The sequence below is a fragment of the Fundulus heteroclitus genome, chromosome 1, assembly GCF_011125445.2.
Source record: "Fundulus heteroclitus isolate FHET01 chromosome 1, MU-UCD_Fhet_4.1, whole genome shotgun sequence".
NCBI classification, from domain to species: Eukaryota; Metazoa; Chordata; class Actinopteri; order Cyprinodontiformes; family Fundulidae; genus Fundulus; species Fundulus heteroclitus.
Window position 1 is genome coordinate 29,434,769 of NC_046361.1, and position 24,902 is coordinate 29,459,670.

General features: G+C 40.7%; 1 protein-coding gene across 2 annotated transcripts in view; it reads right to left on the reverse strand.

Moving 5' to 3' along the window:
• The window catches only part of scube3 (signal peptide, CUB domain, EGF-like 3), a 138,625-nt gene extending 118,280 nt beyond the window's left edge, over positions 1-20,345 (reverse strand). For both annotated transcript variants that reach the window (XM_012865917.3, XM_012865916.3), the window contains exon 1: positions 19,776-20,345. In XM_012865917.3, coding sequence (XP_012721371.2) covers positions 19,776-19,875 — 100 coding nt within the window. In that variant the 5' untranslated portion in view covers positions 19,876-20,345. The remainder of the gene's footprint in view (positions 1-19,775) is intronic.
• Positions 20,346-24,902: the final 4,557 nt, after the last annotated feature.

Below are 24,902 nucleotides of genomic sequence, written 5' to 3' on the forward strand. Positions count from 1 at the left end.
ATGACCAACAGAAAGCTGAGGGAAGACATAGGATGCCGTCTCTTAATCAGGAGATAATACGGAGCAGCTGAACCAGAAGGGAACCAGGAAGGGAAGCAAATTAACACAGAGGAGCTGAACTAACGCGCAATGAAACAGTCAAAGACAAAGAGAATAAGTTAAGAGAATAAACTAGAATAAACAGGTAACAAAGCAGAGCAAAAAACTAAGATACACAAAATAACAAAAAAAGAGATTATGAGAAAACAAATATGAATAAAAATAAGTACCTAGTACAAAGCCAACTAATTAAAATGGTATTCTGAGTCATACCAAAGCAACACACAGATGTTCAATAAGTACATCACACATTTCAAAGCCCCCCGAAATGTTGTGCGATAAAGACCCTGAAACCACAGATTTTTTTCTACTCTAAACCTGTAATTATTTTTACTATAGAGAAAAATAATGAGAATTTCTATAAATTTGTAAAACTGAAATCCAGAAGAATTACATGCATACAAACATTATTTTGTTTACTAAATTGGTGCAGACCTGCCAATAACCACTTAAAATAAATTTAATGCAATTTTCTATTATGAACCATACAGGAAACACATTCTCGTGATTGTTAAACAAGCAATATCTTGTTTTTCTTCACCTCTTGTGTGCTTGCCAGTGCCAACAATGTGCATGTAATTACATGAATATAATCCTATATTTGACGCAAAAGCTGCAGCAGAGTGGGAAAAAAATAAAGTCAAACCTCTTTGTATAGATTGTCTGTTGGCTTTATTGCCTAATTTTTGCATCTCTAATTTTTTCTGACAGAGGTGGGCAAAAAGCTGTCGGTATATAGCTGGAGGACTTAAACTGAGACTGAAATAGGCAGAACTAATAGATGACAAACTAAAACTGCATTCATGAAGAGCCAAACAAATTCCTGGTGCTTCAAAGGTAGATAATCATTAAAAAAAATCCATCCAAAAATGTTGAAACAACCTGGTTATTAAAAAGAAACAGCTTTGAAAATATATATTCACTATACTTGCTGAAGTACTGGTGGCCGATGATTATTCAAAAACTAAAGGCAGGGGGGAGCAGAAAATAACCTAGAGTAGAACTTGCCATTAAAACTAAGGCTGTAGAGTCTTAGGAAAACACACAGTTGCAAAATCATTCCATTCGCCATGAACCACCAAGAGTGGGCACAAAGGTTATTTGCGAGCAGTTTTAATTCACTAAAGACTAAATTATATTGCATGTAATCATACCTTTAGTAAAACAACATTGCCCACATTAATCATGCAGTAGCAAAACCAATTCAATATACTGTGCAGCTCTATTAAAAAACCCACAAGTCAAGAAACATAAGTTAGGAATCTGGGTGTAAAGCCCCCATGCATCCATACCAAAAAATAAATCAATAAGTTATATATATATATATATATATATATATATATATATATATATATATATATATATATATATATATATAGATATAGATAGATATATATATATATATATACCTTGCAAAATAGTTAATCATACAGTTTTAAGTTTTACATGTTTTTCTTTTTCCTTTACACATCATAAGGCTGACATTTTTTCTCATTCGTCTTCAATAAAAAGCTCAAGTTCAGCCAGGTTAGGCGCGTTACATCTGTGCACATCAACTCTCAGGTCTTTCCACGGATTCTAATGTGGTGTGGTATTAATAGTTTTCCTGGCCACAGATGCTCACCCCTGACCCGTGGATCTCTTCGACTCCTCCAGTGTTATAACAGGCCTTCTGGGTGTTTTTCTGAGGAATACTCTCCTCTGTCTGGCTTGTCATTTTAGGTAGACAGTCATTGTCTTGGTTTGGTTTGTCATCTTCTTATCCTCTTTACATTTTTTGGGCGACGGACTGAACATATAATCCAAATAAAATACTTCAACATGTGTGGTTGTAATGCTGCAAAATGGAAAAGTTCAAGAGGTAGGAAGACCTTAGAATGAAATCTTTGCCATTGCAATTGTACATTCCAATGAGAATTGTCTTCTGGATTTAATCCGTCCTTTAGAGATGCTTTAGGATCCTTTAGGAAACTTTAAATGCTTCAGAGAGCAGTGGGCAGATTAAAGCCCCCGGGGAGCAATATGAGGTTAAGAGTCTTGGTCAGGGACCCATAGTTGCAGTCTGCGGGGTTCGAACCGGGCGCTTGCAGCCTTCTCAGAAAACAAGCGCACCGCTCTAACCACCAGGCCAACACTGCCCAGTGTGTGTGAAGGCACCGTCTTTAATCCTAACAGTATTTCAGTTCTTATTTACACAAAAGAAGAATAACTTCCTTTAGAAAAAAAACACTATTTAGAAAAAATAAATGTGATTTGCAGATTAAAAATAATATTTAAAGCTAAATGCCTGCATGATAGATGGTAAGAATGAAAAAAGGAAAAAAAAAACGTTTTATTATTACAAAAAAAAAAAAAAGGTTGCAATGATTTTACATGAGGAGCTCAGCGGGGCTGACTAAACACTGCAGGGGACTGTATCGTTTTTTTCCCATGCCCTTGTCCATTTAGGAAGTGTCAGATTCATCAGTGAAGTCATTCCTCTTTCTGCCCACAATACACAGACCAGAACCCACCAAATAAATAACTTTGCTTTTTTTTCATCTGGATTCCTGGATGTATCGGGGCTGGATTTTTCCATTACTAAGCAGAATAAGAGCATTTCCTTTCACTTCCAGCAGTCTCTAAAACTGGCGCTTGCTATTAGGAATGTAAACACGCACAGTCTGTAAACAAGGCTCTTTCTCTGGCCCCCAACCCCCCGTTCCAACAAGGCTGACCAATGCAGACTGGCCTGACGCCCCTCCCTGACCCCGCAGGACTCTCAAAGGCAGACGCAGCCCCATTATTCAGCCCGGAGGTCACAGAGAAAAATAAGTGGGAGGACAGAAGAAGGAAGGATGGACGGAGAAACATCTGAGATCTTCTGCACAGTACCCCAATCAGCAAGTAATAAAAACACAAAAACAAACAGAGAAGGATTAATAATCTAAAACCCGGTGCATCTGGTTTTAAGGTCTCTGAGTCTTCAGCACATGTGCACAGGGATGAAAATAAGAGTTTAACACTGGAGAACCGTCGGAGTGCAATCAATACAGACTCCAATATCAACAGGGATGTTGTCAGCACACTACCACATCTGTACATGAAACAACGGCCGTGGACAACGTGACAGAAGGGAGGTTTCTAGATTCGACCACAATTAAGAGAACCATCAACTGGACCACATTATTTAGATCAAAGCATCATTGCTTTCTCCATGTTCTGCATTCCTAAGTTTCCAGCCTTGACGGGTTTCCTAACCACCGGACAGAGGATCCAAAGCGGTCGTTGACGAGTTCTCTTGCAAGCTGCGCCTGATTTCCACACTTTTGACAGCTCTGCAAACTATTCCAAATGAAGTGACAAACAGCGGTCACAAAAGGTCTCACCGGCTGCTGATAGAGAGACTTTCGGTTAAAGGTAGGAAAGGTACCGTGACAGAAGCTTTCAACAGCTTATAGGCTCCCCTGGGTTATCAGCAGGGAATCTGCTGTGTCCACAGGTTATGGTTTGTTTGGCAGTGGCCTGACATAAAATGTGCATGTGTGTAGATAACAAGAAGCAGTTGTTACGCTGGACAAAACAGACTTTAAATAGGTTACAGTATTTCGGAGGTTATTACACGCTATTTAGCCAGAAAGGTTGCGACTTGGATCTGGGAATGATGTATCGTCTAACTAAGATTTGGCATGTTTACAGGTTTTAAAATCTAAAATCTGGTAAAGCAAACACAGGGCCGTGGAAAGGTAATTGGAAAAAAATTTACTTGCATGTTTTTAGATTCTCACTCTGGAGTTTGAGGAATTAAGGATACTGACTAGTTTAGCAAACTGTTTTTGGATATTCAAAGTGTTTATATGCTATTTGTATTTATTTGCTGCAACTCTATGCATAAAAAAATACACTGAAAATCCATTTTACTTTCTGATTTTGAATCTAATGGTAACACGTTACTAAGGATAAAACTTACCAATTCATATCTTAAAATTAATTTGTGTTAAAAAGGATATTTTTAATGTTCATTATAATATTTTTGAAATGACTGTAGCTCATTTTGAATGAAGGACTAAATAAAATCTGTTCAAAGTATTTATTTTTAGCTATAAACTATTGAGGCATCTAATCTTTAAGGTGACCAAAAGAGATGATTAAGAGGCTAATATTACCAATTATATTCTTAGTCTTAATTGTTTTTACAACTCCCCTATTTTCTGGATATTTTCTAAGTTACTTGTTTTTGTTATATTCTGATGAAGTTATTCTGACATTTAAAATAAAAAGTTGAAAGTATCAGTGGGGGAAAACAGTTCTTACAGTTTCTTCATCAGAGGTCAAACTGACTGTCTAATGGGTTTTGCTGACAGTAAACTTTATTCATGCTCTCACTTTTCTACTGCCTTTTACTTTCTGATGATTTTCTGCAACATGTCGTTGGATTTAATTCTCATTAGATCCTGCCGTGCTCTTTTGTTAGCATTCATACTTGGACCATCCTTTTTGTAAGTTTTCTTAGTCTTCAATGTTTTTATAAAGTATGGTGGTACTTTTTTAAAGTTTCATGCTACATTAAGGCATATTTTAGTAACGCTGAAATAAAATGCTTTTGACAGGCCAAAGGAGACATAACCCAGCTGATAGTCGGAGTTTGGCAGATTCAGGGAATGGGGGAAATGGATGGGGTGGAACTGGGTTTGGGATTGGGATTGGGAAGAGGAGTAGGGGATCTGGATTGTGCTTAGATGGAGGGCGTGTTATTCCCGCCGTGGTGTGGTTAACCGGGGGCGTCAGGAACCTGGTTGCACCTGCTGTGACATGCTGGTTTCTGGGGTCCTAGCTGGACTGGGGGTTCTGGGTTCTGGGATGCTGGTGGTCCTTATCCACCTTATCTGCTGAGGTAGTGGAAATTGTATGGGTCAGCGGCGAGTTAGGGTACAGGGGAATTTCGCTTGGTACCCATCCCTGTCTCCATAACACATGCAGTACCAAACAAATATACTTAGTAACATTTCGCATTAACACATGCATACATAAAGATCAGAGGGGATTGGCACATAGGACACATGGAATTATTTGCTCCTGCCCTTTGCGTCTGTTAGTGTTGGAAGGTTTCTATAATTTTCACCACCTCTTTCTTCTACACACACAAATAGTCCAAATAGTTGAACATTTGAACTCAGGTTCCTATTTTATTTAAGTGGCTTGTTACTTTAATGTGTAACTCACCCCTAAAATCAACTTTTCTTTGCTAATAAACCATCAACATGGCTGTCTTACAGTACTGTGTACATATCCAGGGGTCTCATTTATAAAGCTTGCGTATGCACAAAATGGGGCCTGAAACGTGCGTTTGTCACATTTCACACAAAAGTTGGGATGTGTGAAAAAAAAAAAAAACCTGACAGGAAAACGTGCTGTCCTCTCAGAGACTCTGACCCAGACGTACGCTCATTTTGGAGACAGGGGAAGTTGGCGAAGTCTACGAATGTAGCCGTGAAGTGGTGAATTGCTGCCTAACTGCGTCATGATTCCTCTCAGATGTTCAATTTCGCTCCACATCAGACTTTAATCATAGATCGACTTTATTGTAAGCATTGAAAACTGCAGTGTTATTCCTGCTTGCGCTGGTGACACACAAGCACCCTTCAAAAAAAATAATAAAAGAATGCCTAAGCCGTCTGAAGTCTGAAATAAAAGTCTGCACAACCTTTCACCTGGGTTTTCCACCATCACGTTCCTCTCCCCAATGATCACCAGGGTGACGTGTTCCACAGATTAACAGATTATTCTGAAAATGTGAGGCAATTACTTTAAAATAAATACACCAAATACACCTGTGTATGCTGCACAGTGGAAGCAACGGCACTGCTGGAAGACCTTGGGATCAGGGATCAAATATTTCCTGGCCAAAGATGATTACTGGCAAACATTCTGCTTTAGACTCATTGCATTGTGACATAATCTATAGGGGAAATTGGCTACACTACAAGACCCCAGAGTGCAGCGCGCTTTACCGCTCACACCCATGCAGTGCCGTGTCCGTCGGCTTCCTAAAATGCTTTTTGCACCGATTTTTTTTTTATTCTATTTTAGTTTTTGCAGGTGGAAATATAATTGTGGGGTAAACTTCTCATCTCTCCGGCTCTCGCTCCCTTCATCACTTAATGAATAGTTGATCTAAACGTGCAACCTCAGAGGAATTTCAACACGAAGTACAGCTGTCTTATAACATTTAATACAGCAATCAGGTTTAATTTTTAACGAGTTATTTGTGGGCAACATGTGTGCTTTTACCTCTAATTTAATTTAATTTAATAAACGCCTCTCTACAAGAAAAAGTTTCTTTGCTTTTTTTCTAACTTTACTAACTAGTGCCTTCTTTGTCTCATCATTAGGAGAAACTGACATCAGTAGCTCTGTTGCTATGAGGTATAAAAGCAGCTCTCTTAAAAAAAAAGCAGCTCTCCGTAGCGATCACTGTTGTCAACTTAGCAACTTTTCAGTAACCTGGCCAGGTGGGACTGCTCCCATTGAATCCATTTGGGTAAAGGACGGACCTTAAGCAGAACTTTCTAGGCTGATTGGGTGAAGTGAGACCTAGTGCCAACCAACCAAACTTTGGTTTTAGCCAATAACGGTATCAAATTAAAACATAAGCAGCAGACACTATGAGAAACCACAAAAAGGCTGTTCTACCATCAAAGGAATCATGGATTCCTACAAAACAGATGTGATAGCAGTAGCTACGTGTGTGTCCTCCTGCAGTGCCATGTTTGTGTTTGCTTGTGTTTCCTCGCACTGGCATGTCCCGCCTTAAACTACAATAATGCAAAATGATTAGTCCAAACTATTTTTGGTTCAGGCACAAACGGTTGAAGCCTGAGCGATGGATTCTCGTGTGTTTGTGAACACACAAATACCGCGGGAATTCGGCTTGCAGGTAAGGTTAACCTTTCAGACCTCTCTAGCCACTTGCAACTAACGAGTGCTGCGGTGAGCTCCTTCCCACTTCCCTTAGCGCGCTCTCACAGGCAGGCAGCTGCTGCCTCGTCCTGAAACCCGCCTGCAATAGAGGGCAGAGAGGCATACTGATAATGCAACACTAGATTAGTTTAAAGGGGGCATTTAAATGTGTCGGAATGGTGCCAGACCTCAATTCAACTGAAAATCTGTGGTTAAACTTGAGGATAGCTGTTCACAAGCGAAAACCAGAGCTGGAGCAGGTTTATATTGAGAAAGTAGTGAGTTGTGGCAAGCTTATGAAGACTTAGCAAAAGGGAATTGCAACTGTAATCAGTTATGCTCCCTAAAGTTATTTTGTGCAATTTCTTGTTTCATCAACATCTTAAAAGTTGTTGGGTGTTCAGTGAAGGAAAAACAGTGCAAGCTCCCAGTCAATTTTAAATCCAGCTTGTGAGGCAGCAAACCATAAAAAAAATGCCAAAAGGGTGAATACTTTTGCAAGGCACTGTATTTTGCCCAGATTCAGATTGTTGCACACGTTAATAAGAAAGACATCAGTTATAACTAACAATGGAATTAAATGGGTACATCAAAGAAAACCCAGGTTCAACATATCTTTACTAAGTTCAGTCATTATTTTGATTTGCAGAAAGAAAAAAAAGGTGCAGCAAGGCTAAGAAAAATAAAACATGTACAAAAGCATCTGGATTATAAAGAAATTTTTCCCTTTTTCACATACATAGAACAAGATGTACAGACATCCTTTGTGTGCAGCCATGTACCAATGGGCATACTTGAGTTAATGAAGGATGAGGTCCTCTTCAGAAAACTTGATAGCCCATATAGGAGCATCTTCAGTAATGTATTTCAGGGTCATTGGGTGTTTCGGCCATTTACTACTAGACACCCTCTCCTGAGTAATGCCCTGTCAGAGTGATCAATCCTCAAAGTATTCCATAAATCAACTATTCACACAGGGGCCTAGTGGGGGTCCTTTCTATTTATCCACAGCTGCTGACTGCTCCTCTCAGGTGCCTCATCCCAGTTCTAAAGTTCTTACACTGGCTCCCTGTATCTTAGAGAATAGACATTGAAATACTTCTTAGTCTATACATCCCTGAATGGCTTAGCACCAAAATACATCAGAGTTGTTGTCAGTGTAGCAACCCTTCAAACCAGTCAGGCTTTCTGGCTCAAGGTTAAAAACCTATTTATTTAGAGTTGCTTTTGAATGTTGATCTTCAATTTAAACTGTTATTGTTCACTGAAACTTCATTAGATTCATTTTTAGTCCCACTTCTCTATACTCTACTGCAATGTACTTTCTTCTGTAATGTTTTCTTTCCTTATGTTCTGTTCGTGTACAGCACTGTGAATTGTCTTGTTGCGGAAATTTGCTGTACAAATAATCTCAACCTGCCCTGCCTACAAACCCTCTGAACCCCACTTCCACAAGACAGACTTACTAGTAGGTGTCCAAAGCCATGATGCTGCAAATTCTGCCTAGTGCAGGTGTTTACATTCATTAGTTTGGAGGACTTTGATCAACATCAAAAACTACAGGAGCTTGTCCCTACACGCTGCGATGACCCCCCAAGTGGGTGACAACTTACTGAGGACCGTGTCTTGACTTCCATTCATTTTCAAACCATTCTATAGCCTAACCCTGACCCTAAACCTAACCTTTACCAGTAAATACCTAACCCTAACCTAAACATTATTGAAACCTTGGTTCTAAACCTACCCCCTCCCCCCCAACCCAAAAAATAAATAAAATACTGCAAAAAGTGTTTTAGGACGCTGCATGGGTGTGAGCGATAAGTGAACCTCCTCTGCACTCTGGGGTTTGGAGAGCGGGTTAAGGAGCCAGCGTCTGGGGTTGCGTAGCCACTGTCCCCATGGGCTATAGCACAATACAATGCTTGGAGTCAAAAGCGGCAAAATGGCTGGTCATTATCACTGGCCAGGTAATCTTTAATCTCTGAAACTGTGTTTCCTCCTAATTCTCCCAATTACAAGGTCTTCCAGCAGTGCCAAAGCATCCAGCTGTACTCGACAGTTTACAGTTTACAATTAAAGTAATTGCTGTACACATTGTCACGATTTATCTGTTAATCTGTGGAGCACGTCACCCTGGTGATCATCAGGGAGAGGAATGTGATGGTTCACAACCCAGATTTAAATATATATTTGTTTGGACTTTTAATTAAAATTTAAGATGGCTTATGTTTTTTTTTTTTTTTTGTTTTTTTAAAGGCCTATTTGCGTAGTTACGTGTCACCAGCACCAGCATGAATGACACTGCAGTTTTAAATGCTTATGATGAAGTCAATCTATGATTAAAGTCTGATATGGAGTGAAATTACACATCTGAGAGGAATCATCATGCAATTCACCATTTTATCATCCGCATCGTCAGTTCCCTTGCCTCCAAAATGAGGGTACACATGGTTTAGAGTGGTCATGAGGACCACAGATTGTCCTGTCATTTTATTTTATTTTTTTAATAGATCCAAACTTTTGCGTGGAAAGTAACATACACAACTTTCAGGCCCCATTTTGTGTGTACGCAATCTTTATAAATGAGGCCCCAGGGCTTTAAGCTTCAAATTATTTTAATTGTCTACTTCCAGTTTCTAGGAACCAGCCTTTGTCAGAATCTAAGCTGGTCTTCACACATCGACACTATTGGAAGGACGACCAGCAGAGAATGTACTTCCTGTGGCAACTTGAGAAGTAAAACCTTCCACAGGAGCCACTGGTCATCTTCTACACTGCCACCATCCACTCTGTCCTGTATTCATCTATCCCTATGTGGTTGGCCTCATTCACAAAACAGGACAGGTTCAAACCTCAATGAACAATTAGGTTTGCAGATGGGATCATCAGGGCTGACCTTCTTGCCATCCATGTCTTGTACAGGTTAGTAGTGGACAAGACTGGTCAGGGTCAGTTTGAGAATGCCGTTATTGTAAAGGTCAGTGCTGGTCAGGCAGTGTAGACCTCCAAGCCATTTTGTGACGAAGCCTGCAAGTTTGAGAAACTTTCCAGTTTCTCAAAATAGAGCAGAATTGCAAGTCCTGAGAATAGGACCCGACCACATCACGTCTGTCGAGTCTTTTTCATATTTCTAAACATTTATTAAGTGATGTACAAAAACCAAATCTATTTAAAGCTAAGAGTGACAATCAAGTGTTAATTGCTTTTTGATTGTTCAGCCAGTTTTTAATAAAGATGGGGTTTTATCAGATGCAAATAAGTGAGAAGACAAAGACGTGCCAAATGTGAAATTAATCTTTCATAAGCCTAATTGCCCTTTATATAAACATTGGGAAGATTTATGTAATGGATTTATGGTTTTAATAACACAAAACACTTTTTTTACTAATTAAAACGTCCTCATACATAATATAGAAAAAGCCAGGTGAAATATAGTCCCTTGCAAATGTTTTTTTTTTTTTTTTTATTCTTTCACAAATGAAACCTGAAATGTGTAGCATGCCTTTGTAGTCAGCCCCTTTTATTCTGATTCCAATAAATACAATCCAGTGTAACCAAACGCGTACAGAAGTCACCCTAATTAATGAATAGTAAAGGTAACTGTGTGTAATCTGATCTCAGTATAAGTCCAGCTGTTCTGTGAAGGTCTCAGAGGACAGTAGTGAACAAACGACATCAAGGAGACGAAGGAGCACAGCAGACAGGTCAAGCTGTGTAGAAAAAGTGAAGTTGTGGGGAAGTTCGAGGCGGAAGTTCCAAAACTATACCGACCACGGTTCAATCAATCACCTGAAAAGTGAAAAGGAATGGCACAACCGCCATGAGTGCCTACACTGAACAAGGAGAGAAGCGGTCAATAAGTCCATAGTCACTCTGGAGGAGCTAAAGAGCTCAGGTGGAAAAATCGTTAGAGATGACAACTCTTCGACTTGCACAAAACAAATGTGATCATTAGGGATGAGTGGAAAGAAGAAAGCTGCTTTCAAAAGAAATCAATAACAAGTGTCCTTTGCTGCTTGCTATAAGCCATGGAGGGAATACAACAAAGGATGTGGAAGAAGGTTCTCTGGTCAAATGAGACCAAAATGTAACTTCTTGGCCTTCATGCAAGATGCTATGTACTGATGAACTAACACTGCACATCATGCTAAACAGCCCAGCACCACAGTAAAACATGGTGGTGGTAGCACAATGCTGCAGGCATGTTTTTTTTTTCCCGGCTGGGACGGAGAAGCTGGTCAGAGCTGATGGAAAGATGAATGTACCGAAATACAGAGAAATCCTCACAGAAAATCTGAGAGGCTTCAAAAGACTTGGGACTAGGGCAGTGATTCTTTTCTAGCAGGACAATAATATTTAACATACGGTCAAAGCAGCAATGGGACGACTGTCCCAGTCAAAGTCCAGGCCTAAATGTAATTGAGAATCAGAGGTAAAAGGTGAAGATTCCTGTTCAGGGATACTCTGACTGCAATCTGAAAGAGCTTCCGCTACTTCAGAATGAACTTCATTGTCCAAAATTATGCACACAAACAAGGAATTTGACTTTAGTTTCAAGCGCTTACAGCATACAGGGTATTTTGCAAAGAAGAACAGGGAAAAAATGCTAGTCTGTAGATATGCAAAATTAGGGGAGGCACATTCCACATCCCTTAGACTTTTATTTGACAAAGAAAAAGAACATGTTTATTTTAAGAATATATATAATTTCCCTTCCACAACAGAGTTATGCACAACTTCTGCTTGTTTATCAAATCAAATACCTTAAAGCTTGAGACTGTAACATGACAATATAGGGAAAAGTTAAAGCTGTATTAATACTTTAGCAAGGTATTCTGCATATTCTGTTTCAACGCACTTATCAAAATTCCTATTGCAAGACCTTGAGTAGGAAACTCAGATATCCTGAAGCCAGAACTATTAACATTGTTGCAGAAAACAGTCAGACATAGGCCTACGCAGTTACTGGACTTGCATTTTTCACTACTTTGTCACGCTAAGATGATACTAATAAAGTCTCGACTCTCAGTAACAACATCTACAGCTGCTGCGGAGCACCAGTTCTAGAATAGATGCTTACATTTAATTTCTGCTGAGTGGTAAAGAAAAACTGGACTGGTAACCTCCACCCACTCATCGGTGAGTGACCAGGGGCTATCTCGAAGCCGAACTTGCCTTGAACTCTATGATCACAACTGAGAACTGTGCCAGCTACACAACAATAGACTGAAATACTCTTCTCTATCACCAGAGATTACTATGCGTTAAAAGAAAATGCATGTAACACATAAAAAGCTATATTAATTAGCCATGGTGAGAACTACGCAAGCTTAACAAGTGGTCCAGACACAATATAATTGGTTTCTTCAAGTCCCAATCACCACAGTCAGGACAAAAGAAGCTTTTTGTTCTAAGTAAGCCTAAATAAAGAACATCTTCTGTTCCTCATTTGTGTACAGTGCCTTGTCGTAAAAATAGGGCAATATGAGTCTGTTACTTTTAAATGCAAAACCAGTCTCTGAGTAAGGTGTAACCACTACGTACTTTATATGCCACTGCAGGAGGTTGTAATGCCTCACAGCAGAAGCCATGCAGTCTGATAAGAGAGATGTTAAAATGGTGTCCAAATGTCAACGCATTATGACTGGATGTGTTGATAAAAGGCAGTCTCTGGCCTCCCTTTTTTATTTTTTTCCTCCCTTTTTGTTAAACAGCACACTCTACAGAGTTCAAGGCTCCAGCGATTGGCAGAAGTAAAAGCTCTGTCTGAATGATTCTTTCATGTGGTTTCACAAACAGTTTCAAAGACCTGTCCAAATTACCACAGTGCACAAGCCGGAACATACACTGGCAAAATGTGTACTATGGATATTTTAACTTGGGCTGATACTTAAAAAAAAAAAAAACAAAGAGCATGAAGTTACAGTTTAAGCTTTTATCTGATTGTTTGACAATGCCTTAAACCTTTTCACATTTTTTCACATGGCAAGGAAAAAAATTAAATATATCTTATGGGGATTTTATATAACAGACTAACCCAAAGTAGCACACGTAACTGAAAGGTAAGCTAAAAAAAAATACATGGTTTTCAGATGAAAAGTTTGGTATGCATTTCTTTTTAGGCCCCTAAGTCAATACTTTGTAGATGGCTGCAGTTTTGCTGCAGGTACAGTTGCAACTCTGCTGGAGTCTGAAAATTTCGACCCTTTCTTCTTTGCAAAATAGCTCAAGCTTTGCGAGATTCCACGAGAAGCATTTCTATGCATCAGTTTTCAAGTCCTGCCAAAGACTCTTGATTAGATATTGGTGTGGTTTTGAATGGGCCACTCCAACACAGGAATATGCTTTTATATAAATCATTCCAGTGTAACTCTAACAAGGTGGTGGTGGATGACAGAGCTAAGATCCTGTGGGACTTCCAGATACAAACAGATAAAATAGTAATGGCCAACCAGACATTGTGGTCACTGATAAGCAGCAGAGGACAGCCGTTGTGATATATGTGGCCATCCCGAGTGATGGAAACATCAGGAAAAAAAGAGCATGAGAAACTGGAGAAATACCAAAGGCTTAGAGAAGCACTAGAAAGAGCCTGGAAGGTGAAGACAACAGTGGTGCCCGCGGTCATCGGAGCACTCACAGCAGTAACACTAACTCTGGAGAAGTGGCTCCAAGAGATACCTGGAGAAACATCAGTCCAGAAGAACGTGATCTTAGGAACAGCTAAGATCCTAAGAACCCTGTGACTGAAGTGGAATGGAAGTAAACTTTCCAGCAGGACAGTCCTAAAGATACAGAGGTGACTCCCATTTTGACCTGGGTGTCTCCAGTTCTTATTCTGAACAGATGTTTCTGTGCACTATACCAGCCACTTGGTTATGGCGTTCCGTGTATTCCTTCCCTGCTAGTATCTTAAACCCTGTTGTGATGGTTTCTGGGCCATCACTGCCTGCATTCATTGCCTGCACCTGGGGTCTTGCCTGGTATGGTAGATCTGGGCCTCTATTGGTCTGGTGCTCAAGGCCTGCTCCTCTGCTGCCATGATCAGTGCTTCCGTGATGTCCTTCAGTCTAGCTCTCTCTACCCATTGGTAGGATTTGGTCATATCTGCCACTTCATATCTGTCGGTGGTACATCCCATGCAGGGTTTTTTTTCCTCCCACAATGGTTCCTTCAGTTCCTTGTCTTCCAGCTGCCATTGTCTGAGGCATTCACTGAACACTTCATCTCTTAGGGCCGTCTTCCGGATATATTCTTGGAGCTTGGATGTTTCACCTACAATGGTAGCTCTGATGCTCACTAGGCCTCTGCCTCCTTCTTTGTACTTAGTGTAGAGCCTGTGGATACTTGATTTGGGGTGGAATCCACCATGCATAGTAAGTAGCTTTCGTGTCTTAATATCAGTGGTTTGGATTTCCTCCTTTGGCCAACTTATTACCCCAGCAGAGTATCTGATTACTGGCAAGGCATAGCTGTTGATTGTCCGGACCTTGTCCTTGCCACTGAGCTGACTTCTGAGAACTCGTCTTACTCGTTGCAGGTATTTGGCTGTTGTTGCTTCCCTTGTGGCTTCTTCGTGGTTGCCATTCGCTTGTGGTATTCCAAGGTACTTATAGCTTTCTTCAACATCTGCTATTCTCCCTTCTGGGAGTGCAATGCTCTCTGTTATATATATATATATATATATATATATATATATATATATATATATATATATATATATATATATACACACTTTTTTTTATTATTTATTTATTCTTTACAGTTTTCTAAGAAGCACTATTTTGGGCCAAAAGTGTTTTTTTTTTACACTCTCTTCATCTAAAATAATAATGCATCACAAGGGGAGTGTTATTAATTAGTGACTAAGTCAAAGCTGTAACAGCCTCATTCTTCCACTTATATTTAATGTTAAGTAGATCAGCCTCCCAGCATTTGTTGTTGATCACTGTCACTCAGTTAAAAAGAAAAAGAAGTCTCCTATATGTTTCCCTTACTTAGAAGGCAGACCAATTAGCCTGTTTGGAAATATTTAGTCACAAAGCAGTTGTGGAATGGGAAGCCAAGAATCACCACACAACACTCTTATGAAGGTAGCAATGCTTTGAAAACTACATCTGACAGACCTCAAGGACCATGCTTCAAGCATTTTCCTCGTTATCTGAAATAATGTTCCTGGTATTCAGGATTACCAGAATTTTTCCTACCTTATCTATTCTAAATGCTAGAATAAATCAAATGATTCTTTTTTAAATAATTCATCTTAATCTTCTTCATATTCAGAAGTTTACAGAAATGTAGGATTTGGTAGAGCCGTCATGTAAACTGTATGACTAGGGTAAAACATTTTGGGAATCTTTGCATAAGCTTGTGACAGTAAAGAGTTTGCAGGAATTTTAGCCCATTCCTCCTGACAGAGTGAGGTTTGTAGGTCGTCTGGCTTGTTCACACCTTTTCTGCTCTGCCCACAAATGTTGAATGTGAGTGAGATTAGGCCTTTGTTAAAAAAAAAAAAAAAAACTTTGTTCCCCTTAGGCCACTTTCTATCAAACCCTGAAGTATGCCGGAGTTCATTGTGCATTTGGAAGACCCATTTCTGTTAAGGCTTAACATCTTGGCTGATGTCTTTACCTGTTCTTTCCTCAGGATTATATGTATTCTGTGAACTGAAGTCTCTCCTGCTGCACCAGTACTTCACAGTTGAGACGTTATCCTCAGGTTTGCAAGGTTCCCTCTTCTTTCACCCAATGCACTGATGGTCATTACGGGCAAACATTTTCATTTGAGTCACATTAATACATAAAACATGCCTCACATTATTAAAGGTGGAGTATATTTCCAAACTGAAATCTGACTTTTTATGATTATTTGGGAATATTGGCTTCTTATTTGCCGAGTAACACAGGAAGCTTTTCACTAGGCACTCCACTTGCTTTTCTTTCACAACTAGATTCAGCACAGAGATTGTTTATTTCTGGAATAACAAAAAAAAAAAAAAACACCTCCATCCTAACCAGTATGACTGCTGGGCGTTCCCATGTAGTCTTTGAAGAGACTAATGGGGCAACTTCAGGGGTCCGGAACATGCATCTAAGGATGAACCGGACTTGTGCAGGCCCTAAATTCTTTTATTTGATATCATGATTTATTTCTCCTAATGTTACCAATTCTGTCACACAGGAAAGCAGAGTTGTTTGAAAAGAATTGTAATAATATAAGCTCTTCAATTTGAAAGTAAAAACTATCTAAAATCCTCAAAAAAAAATCCTTACGACCTCAGCATATCTTTGGGAATGGAAACCAATTCATAACTTTGCTCAAATGTTGGAATTGTCCTTGTACAAGGGCGCTTGCAGTCTTACACAGGCAAGCCGAACATCTAGCCTTCTCAGAAGCTACTAAAGTATGAATCTGAATGTTGAAATGTGGTAAAAAAAGGGGGAACTGTGGTTATCGGTTTTGGTTGCAAAAGTACGATTATCACACTGGCTGACAGGGAGCTCCCTGACACAATGGGCGTAATGTAGTTGTTGCTTGCGTTTGACTAAGAAAAAGCACGGCTCCTTCATTAAGTGCAAAAGAGAGGAAGCGGGGACAAAGCAAACAAAGCAAGAGGAGAGGGGTGAGTGAGCGTTGGGGGATTTCTTCTTCCCTTCCATCATACTCAGTTAGAGGAGACTCAGTTAGCATCTCAAGGTAAGCCACCCCGTCACTTGGGCCTCATACAGCTGAGGCCGCTCGGTTCCCACAGTGTGTCAGGGCCTGCATGTGGCCTTCTACCCCGCTCCGGCAGCTCCGCGTCTTTAGACCCCCAGGGCCCCGGAGCAGAGGTTACACCAACACAGCCAGCCACAGCAGCGTGTCAGCCCCACACCAACCGTTGCCTTGGTGCCACCGCAAGAGATCCTGACTCCTTTCGAGGGGAAAGTGATTTGCCATGACGTGTACAGCTCCCTTTTTTCTTTTTTTTTTCCTTCTTTGCTCACTTGTAGCTCCTCTCTCTGTGCATTTAATCTCCCCTGCTCTCATTTTCCCCGTCTTTGTCATTCTCTCCACCACATCCTCAAATCTTCCGTCCCTCTTTCTCTGCTCTCCCACTTCATTTCTCCCCCCCCCCCCTTTTCTTTGAGTAACGGGTGACGCCAGAAAGAGTGCCACGATTAGACCGACTTTGATGAAAAACGACATCTGCGCCGAATTAACACACAACTGACAAATTGCTTCTTTTTTTTTTAATTCGGCTAATGTTCATCTCCATTTCTCCATTTTCTCTTTGAACCGCTTTTTATCTTTGCAGACTTTTCAGTGCCCCGGAGTTTTCATCAACATCAAAATAATATTTATTTTCTGTCGGACTCAAAACATGCTCACAAATCGCTTCAGAGCCACGAAAAAAAAAAAAAAAAAAGAAGGCGCTCGCTCTGCACTGATAAACAGGAACCGGCGGAGAGAAGTCGATCAAGTGGGTCGTCCGGAGCCTTTCACTTGGTGACCAACAAACAGGTGCATGCCATTACAGCCCCGCTCAGTCCCAACCAGCATTCCACGCTACAAGGAAGTGTGTAATCGATGTTGTGGAGAATAAAGTGAGAAAAAAGTAGTTCTAATTGCAAAATGTAAATATTGAGTTTTCCCACAAGTGGGGGCAGACCACCCAGGATGCAAAATAGTCACCCACCCCCTTTCTCTCTCTCTCTCTCTCTCTCTCTCTCTCTTTTTTTTTTTTTTGCCTTGTCGACCGCCCAAGAGATGTCTTTTTGTGAGTGCAAAACATCACTGACCACAATCAACCACTCACACACAAACCATGATGTGTCTTTGCATGCAAATACTCTGGAAGCTTTGCTCAGCGTTGGTATTGTGGGAAAATTAAGTGACGAAAACCTATGAGGTGGTGGGGTGGGGGGGGGGGGTGTTTGAGAAAAAAAGAGAAAGGATCAGAGGGCTGAAGGTTTTGCACTGCGTCTTTTCTTGTTCCTGCAAGGTAGTCGGGTCTGTCTGGTCTGAATGAATTCTCACAAGATGAGAGAGCAGGACAGCACTGTAGCTGCAGTGTCTGACAGACAGAGACTCCACGGCGTGTGTGTGTGTGTGTGTGTGTGTGTGTGTGCGTGTGTGTGTCTTGCAGGCTGGTGTCAAATACTTGTCTAGACTGTGACAAATACCTCCAGGTATTCTCGCTATGATTACCTGCAGGATTACCTATGAAACATAACTGTTCACACAACCGACGCTGTCTGAAGATCAAAGGCGAGCAGCTCCATTCCAACAAGGGCAAACTCAAAAGGGAGAAAACTTCATTTCAGTCTCATTGTGGGTTTTCCTGCTTTCTTGTCTTGTCTTGGCAGGTTTGCATAAATATAAGCAATTGTGCACACTGACAACGCAAAGGGCAGCAAAAAAGCAATTTAATGGTTGCAAAATAAGGCACCGAATCAACAGAATAAACATCTGCTTCGACAAACTGAAATATATATATATATATATATATATATATATATATATATATATATATATATATATATATATATATATATATATATATATATATATACACACATAAAAGATATCTGCAATTCCAGGAATTAAAGGTTTGACTGATTTGGATCTGTGGAGCCAATGGTGGGTTTACATGAATTACATGTTATGATTAACATGTAATTCATGGTTTATCTGTATTTATCTTTTGGTTATAGTTTTTTACAGTACTTTATTTTATATGTTGCAAGTGTTTTGGACTTCTGAAATTAGATTTTTTTTTCCACGATTTCCATCCGTCTCTGATGTTTTCTGATTTCTGAATGCATTTTCATAATTCTAAATATTCTGTAATTTTTTTTGTACAACAACATTATTCGCTTGATGGTCCTTTGTCTGCTTGTTTCTTTCTCTCTGTGAAGCACTGTCCCTTTTAATTGTATGAAGTGATCTTTAAATCAAGTTCTATTAATAAAATCTTGCTGGTCAAAAATTTGCGGTCCACACCACTCGCTCCTATTTGCATATTTACTTATTATATATTCTGCTAATAATAATTTGAGACAGGAAATGCATGTTCCAGTGATTTGCTAAATAGATTTACTGATGGTTACAGCTTACATAATTTTAATGAGTGTCCATCAAAGCATGCAACTTTTAAATGATAATCAGAGATGCACCGATCTGACTTTCCCTGGCCAAGACCAATTTCAGGTTTCCTTCGAGGTTTCATGTCCTGACACCAATTTTAACTGATGCAGTTTTTGTACATTATACATTTATACATTAAAACATGCAACCCTAACCCTAATTTATCAGATTTTTATTAAAATCAAAAAAGTAGGTGGCATAGGTTGATGAACTTATAGATCTCAAATAGTTTGTGCACTTCATTTTTTATGCATTTTATGAATGGTTTAAAAAAAACATGAAAAATGTTTCAATTGATCAGTGCCTCTCTAACATCAAGCACACCTTTGCCCCGTAACCCTCTATCTATAGCATGACAACAAAACTTGTTCTGGTTTTTGGTTTTTAAGTGCCAGCCCCAAGATTATTATCCCCCCTTACCCTCCACCCCCCTCTCACCCCTCTCACCCCCTACCCCCCCAAAAAGAAATCATGCCCCCTGTTTTAAAAACTTTCTGGGGGCGCCCCTGATTGTTTGGCCACGCGTTTGCCTCCAATCTAACTAATTTAAGCGCACAACCCGCCACAATTAGCACAATAAAAGGGCATTTCTGGAGGCGACAACTTACCTTGAGTGGTTTTACTTCCTGAAGCTGACTGTTGGACAAAGGCGACCAAAAGGAAACCCAAAAATCCAAGGCTTGCACGTATCAAAGCGCGCAGATACATGTTAACTTTTTTTTTTTTTGCTGTAGTTCAACGCGACACAGGCGCTTTCTGAGGGTCTGCGATGCGCAGGGGCACACGGAGCAGAGAAGGGTGTGTGTGGCAGAAATCTAATCTCTCGCTACTCCTCCTGAGCACCCGCTGACAGGATACTGTGCGATCCTCTCTTTTTCTGCCCTCTCTCTCTCTCTCTTACTCTCTCTCTCTCCCTCTCCCCCCGTGTGTCCTCTGAACGCCTTCTTATTTCAGCTTAAAGTGGTCGGGGTTGAGGAGAGCCCTACAACGCGGAGCGCAGCAAGTCTGTTCTGTTATCATGTTTCGAGCTCCGAGACGATGCCAATTTAAGAAAGAGAAAGAGAGAGAGAGAGAGAAGGGGGGAAGGAGCGAGAGATGGAGTGCTCGGCGGGGTCTAAAGGGGGAGGAGAGAGAAAGGAGCGCCCGATCGGTGCTCCTGACTCCCCCGACGCTCCAGCTCCTACCTCACTGCCCCCTCTCTCTCTCTCCCCCTCTCTCTCTCTTTTTTTTTTTTTTTTTTTGTTCTGCAGGAATTTTAGACACAGGTGCTGGTTGGGCTCAAGGTGAGCATGGGTTAGCACGTGCGCAAAGGTGCGGGTCGGGCTCGTGCACCTGCGCAAAAAACATAAGTTGCCGTCATGGCAGTGTGGTTACAAAAAAAAAAAAAAAAAAAAAAAAAAAAAAAAGCAATTCTCGTAATAAGGAGGAGGCGGTGGAGGGGCAACAGGGTTGATGGGTTTATAAACGACTCAAAATGAAAAAAAAGTAATAGCCTGGAGATTGCCTTCTGTAGTTATCCAGTAAAGCGTGGAGATCATCATCATCCGGGTCATCCGGACAGTTAGTGCGCATTTATATACTGCTAGATAATTTTAAAGCACAGGCGCAACGCTGAATTTCTCTTTTGGGGGGCGGGGGGGGGGGTTCTTGTTCAATCATTATTATGGCAACATTTTTTTACAGTTAACTAGCAACCCAACAATAAATTACTATGACTACAGGTAGGCTACTTCTCAGCCAAATTGGAGTTTATTTATTTTTAAAACTCCATTCTAAAAGCAAAAACCCATACGTCACACAGCGACATCATGCAGATTGAAACTGCGATTGAAATACGCACTCAACGCCCGATTTTCTACGTTAATGTCGTCGTACGAGTGCAGCCGAGGTGCAATTCCCATCAGGTGTCGATCACCAGTTTGCACATGCAGACGGATCCAAGCCAAGTGGCTGACAGCGTGTTTGGCGACAGCAAAAATCTCTTTAACACATAAAGAAAAAGGAGGCGCAAAACGAAATGGAAACTCATGACACCTGCTGAAATATATCACTTATTAGAAAATAATTCTGCCGCTTGATGTAAATTAATATCAGCTGTTTCAGTCCCAGCTGGTGGCCTATAAAAAGGTGTCTAGTTGCCGAAGGGCCACACGACAAACATTCACTGGTGGGGGGCAAAAAAAAAAATCTGTGAGTTCTCTCAAGAGCTTTGCAGCCGTATTGTTGCACACCCTACTGATGGCATTGGTTACAGCAAAATGTTGAAACTACTCGGGGGTTCCTGTGAGCACTGTTGGGCCCATAATCCAGAAGTGGAAAGAATCATTACTCCATAAACCGGCCATGACCAGGTGCTCCCTGCAAGATTTCAGACAGGGGAGGGAAAATAATTACAAGAAGGGTTATCCAAGAGCCAAGGACCTCTTGTAGAGAGCTTGAAAAGGACATGGAAAGAAAACAATCAGTAATGCACTCAGCTGCCATGGCCTGTATCTTTGGATGCCATAATGCACACCATGTTTGGAGGTCAAAAGGTGCTACGTATCACTCTAAAAGCACCACACTAACAGGCACATGGCACAGGCACAGGCTTCCTGTTGGGTTAATTGCTCTCTCTCTCTAAATAGCCCTCAGGTATGAGTGTGGACAGGCAAGTTGTTTGTCGTGTGTGTCTCTTTTTTTTCTTCTTTTTTTTCCAGTGTCCTGTCTAGCAATGTGGCAATAAGAATTGATATCTTAATGCCTAATAGAGCTCGACAGATTTTACTTTCACAAGTGGAGCAAACAGCTTTCGCCATAATGCTCCGCTTGATTTGTGCATGTAAATAGCTTTATTGTGATTCCTGCAGGGAGAATTTCAAATTATATGGACACTACAATGGGAAAGTAGGAGAGTAAAAGAAAAACAAGAAGAGAAAAAAAAAAAAAAGAAAGAAGAGGTGAAAGAAAGAAGAGATAAAAGGAAGAGAATGATGTGTCGTGTGTGTCTCTGCGTTGCCCTGTGATGGACTGAAGATCTGTCCGGGTTGTAACCTAATTCTTGCCATGTAACCACATGAGGTTTTACACACAAGAAAAATATATATAGTGTGCATTTCTTTAGTTTGACATTATGTTTCCTGTGCTCAGGAGGCCCTTTCAGACGTCTTGGGTCCTGGTCTCCTCGGTGCCTGCCTCGGTGCTCTGGGGCCGGGTATTTGGCTTCTTATAACCATGCACTGTTCTTATAGACAAACCATACATATACAAGTGCACTCTCACAAACATCCACAGGTGCTTACGGAGACCCTTCCATACAGATACATCCTATCCTTAGCTTTGGCTGTCACTAAATACATCTTGTACTAAACAACCCCGCGTATAGGGCTCGGGATCCGCGTTGCATTATGGGACGTGGCGGCCATATTGACAGCAACGCAACGTTAAAATACCTCTGACATAACGTTGTTGAACGAAGAGACGTAGAAGTAGAGTTGATAAAGAATAGATAGAAAAAATATGTTAAAATCCCGAAAATGATCTGAAATTTACCGGGACACACTAAATAGAGAAATCAGGGACCGGTATGTTGACAAAATCAGCATTATTATGGAGCGCCGACGACCACTTGTTGCCACTGTTTTGCATATCGGACGTCTTCGGCTACCTAGTTTGTTGTGTGAGCGCCTTCAGAACAGTTCCAAAGCTACAAGTCCTTGGAGTCTCATGTGCAGTTCATGAATGGATGGGTTCAGGAGCGGCAGATCATAAAGCCAGTAAACAGTGGGAACACAGTAATTCATACAAAGGTAAGCTGTGCTCAGACGCGCTCTGGCACCTGCTAACCGTCAGTGCTAACAACCACTCACTCATGTAATGTACTTTTAACTAGCTGCTATGTGTTTCAAAGGTTTAGTTAGTAACATTAACTGCCAGCCCTCCCTAAACCCTCCGGGTTTCTCACGTATTTGAGCCTTTTCCCGCTGCCGTTTTAGTATTTATGTGCATGTATGTGGTGTGCGGCTGAAGGAAAGAAACTGTAGGCTATAAAATAAAACCGTGCAGCTTTAACTTACCAGAATGAAAATGCAGGGAACACACTCTCATTGACATCGGGATACTGTGGAAAGTTATGATCGGTAGTCTTAAAGCCGCGATCCAAGCGAGCCGACAACTCCATTGCGCTTGCTGTCTCTCCCGTGGTTGCGCCTCCAGGCAGGAAAGCGGTGGAAAGTTAACCCATTTTCTATGTTTTTCCCATGGCGATCATGTGTTGCGCTGTTACAGCCCACAACACAGCAACGGTTTACCATGGTTGAAATGAAGTTACGGTAAAATTAATCAAATTAAAACACGGCTGAGAGAGGGAGTACAATATGCGGTAGTCATAGGCAGTAGTCTGAGTAGCGGGGGCGGAGCCGCGGAGGCTTTCAATATGGCGGCCACACAAAGTAATACGTCATGACGACCAAGCCCTATTGGTTGGTTTTGCTGTTCTTTTTATATCTCTCTCTGCAGGCGCAGAAGCAGACTCCGAGGATGTTATCCCGTTCTCTTTTTTTTCCTCTGCTCTATTTTTGTCACCTTTTCTCTCCTTTAACGTGTTGCCGCATCTTTTTCTCTTCCTTTCTTTCTCTTTTACCTTTCCTTTTCTGGGTCCATTGAATTTGAAATAATCCCAAAATAATATCCAATTACTATAGCCAAAGCAGTAATGTTCCACTTGTGAAAGTAAAATTTGTTGGCCTCTTTTTGACATTAAGAAAGAGATTCTTAGTGCCGCACTGCCAGGCAGGACGCGTTAAAAATAAGGGTTTATAGGGCAAGGGACACGTCTAAAAAAATGCAGGACAACGACCCTAAAGGATTTTAGTTTGAGACCACTGTTGCAAAGCTTTTTACAGATATTTACCAGCATTTTCAATAAATATTTCCATAAAAAATGCATTATTTAGCTTATGTTAATATGCTGAATGGGCCACAGCAGTTTAAAATGCAGCCCAGAATGAAACGCTTCCTCAGGTATAATAACTCATAATCAGTAATTATTCACAGAGGCCTTGATGAAAGTTTTATGTAATCATCAAAAAAAAAAAAAACTGAATGCAGATAGTGTTTGCTGGTATCTTGTTTCAAAACCATAACCAGCTCCATATCATCTGCCTTTCCGTATAGGGTCTATCCCAGCAGGAAATTTAGTGCAGCGGCAGTTTCTTTTCCCTTTATTACTTCAGCCCTGTCTGGTGTCACTAATATTGGGAACCACTCATGCATTTCTAAAGAAACAACTTTCTAAGCCACCATATCTTTAAAAAAAAAATAAATAAATAGGACAGCAGCAGGACATTAAAGTTTCTCGAATGAAAATTGCAGAGCTAAAGATGCTCCACATCCATCATTCTTGCAAACCCATGATTATAAATAACACTGTGCACACAATTACCCCCAAAATCAAAGAATGATGCTTGACGAGTCTGATTCCCAACGATTTTCTTTCAGGAAGCGTCTCACACACATTTGCAACATCTGCATCCCCACACCTGCCACCTCTTTCACACCTGAGTTAATCAGCTGCGTTAATGCATTTATGTTTGCATTTCACGGTGCACGCAGATTTCCGCACTATAATTATCATCCCTTCTCTCATGTGTAATTTCTTTTACTCAATCAAATATAATTAGGGCTTCACAATGACGCTGATTGGAGATAAGAGCCCTGCCTTGCAGGGAATTGAAGACGCACACAAACTAAAATGG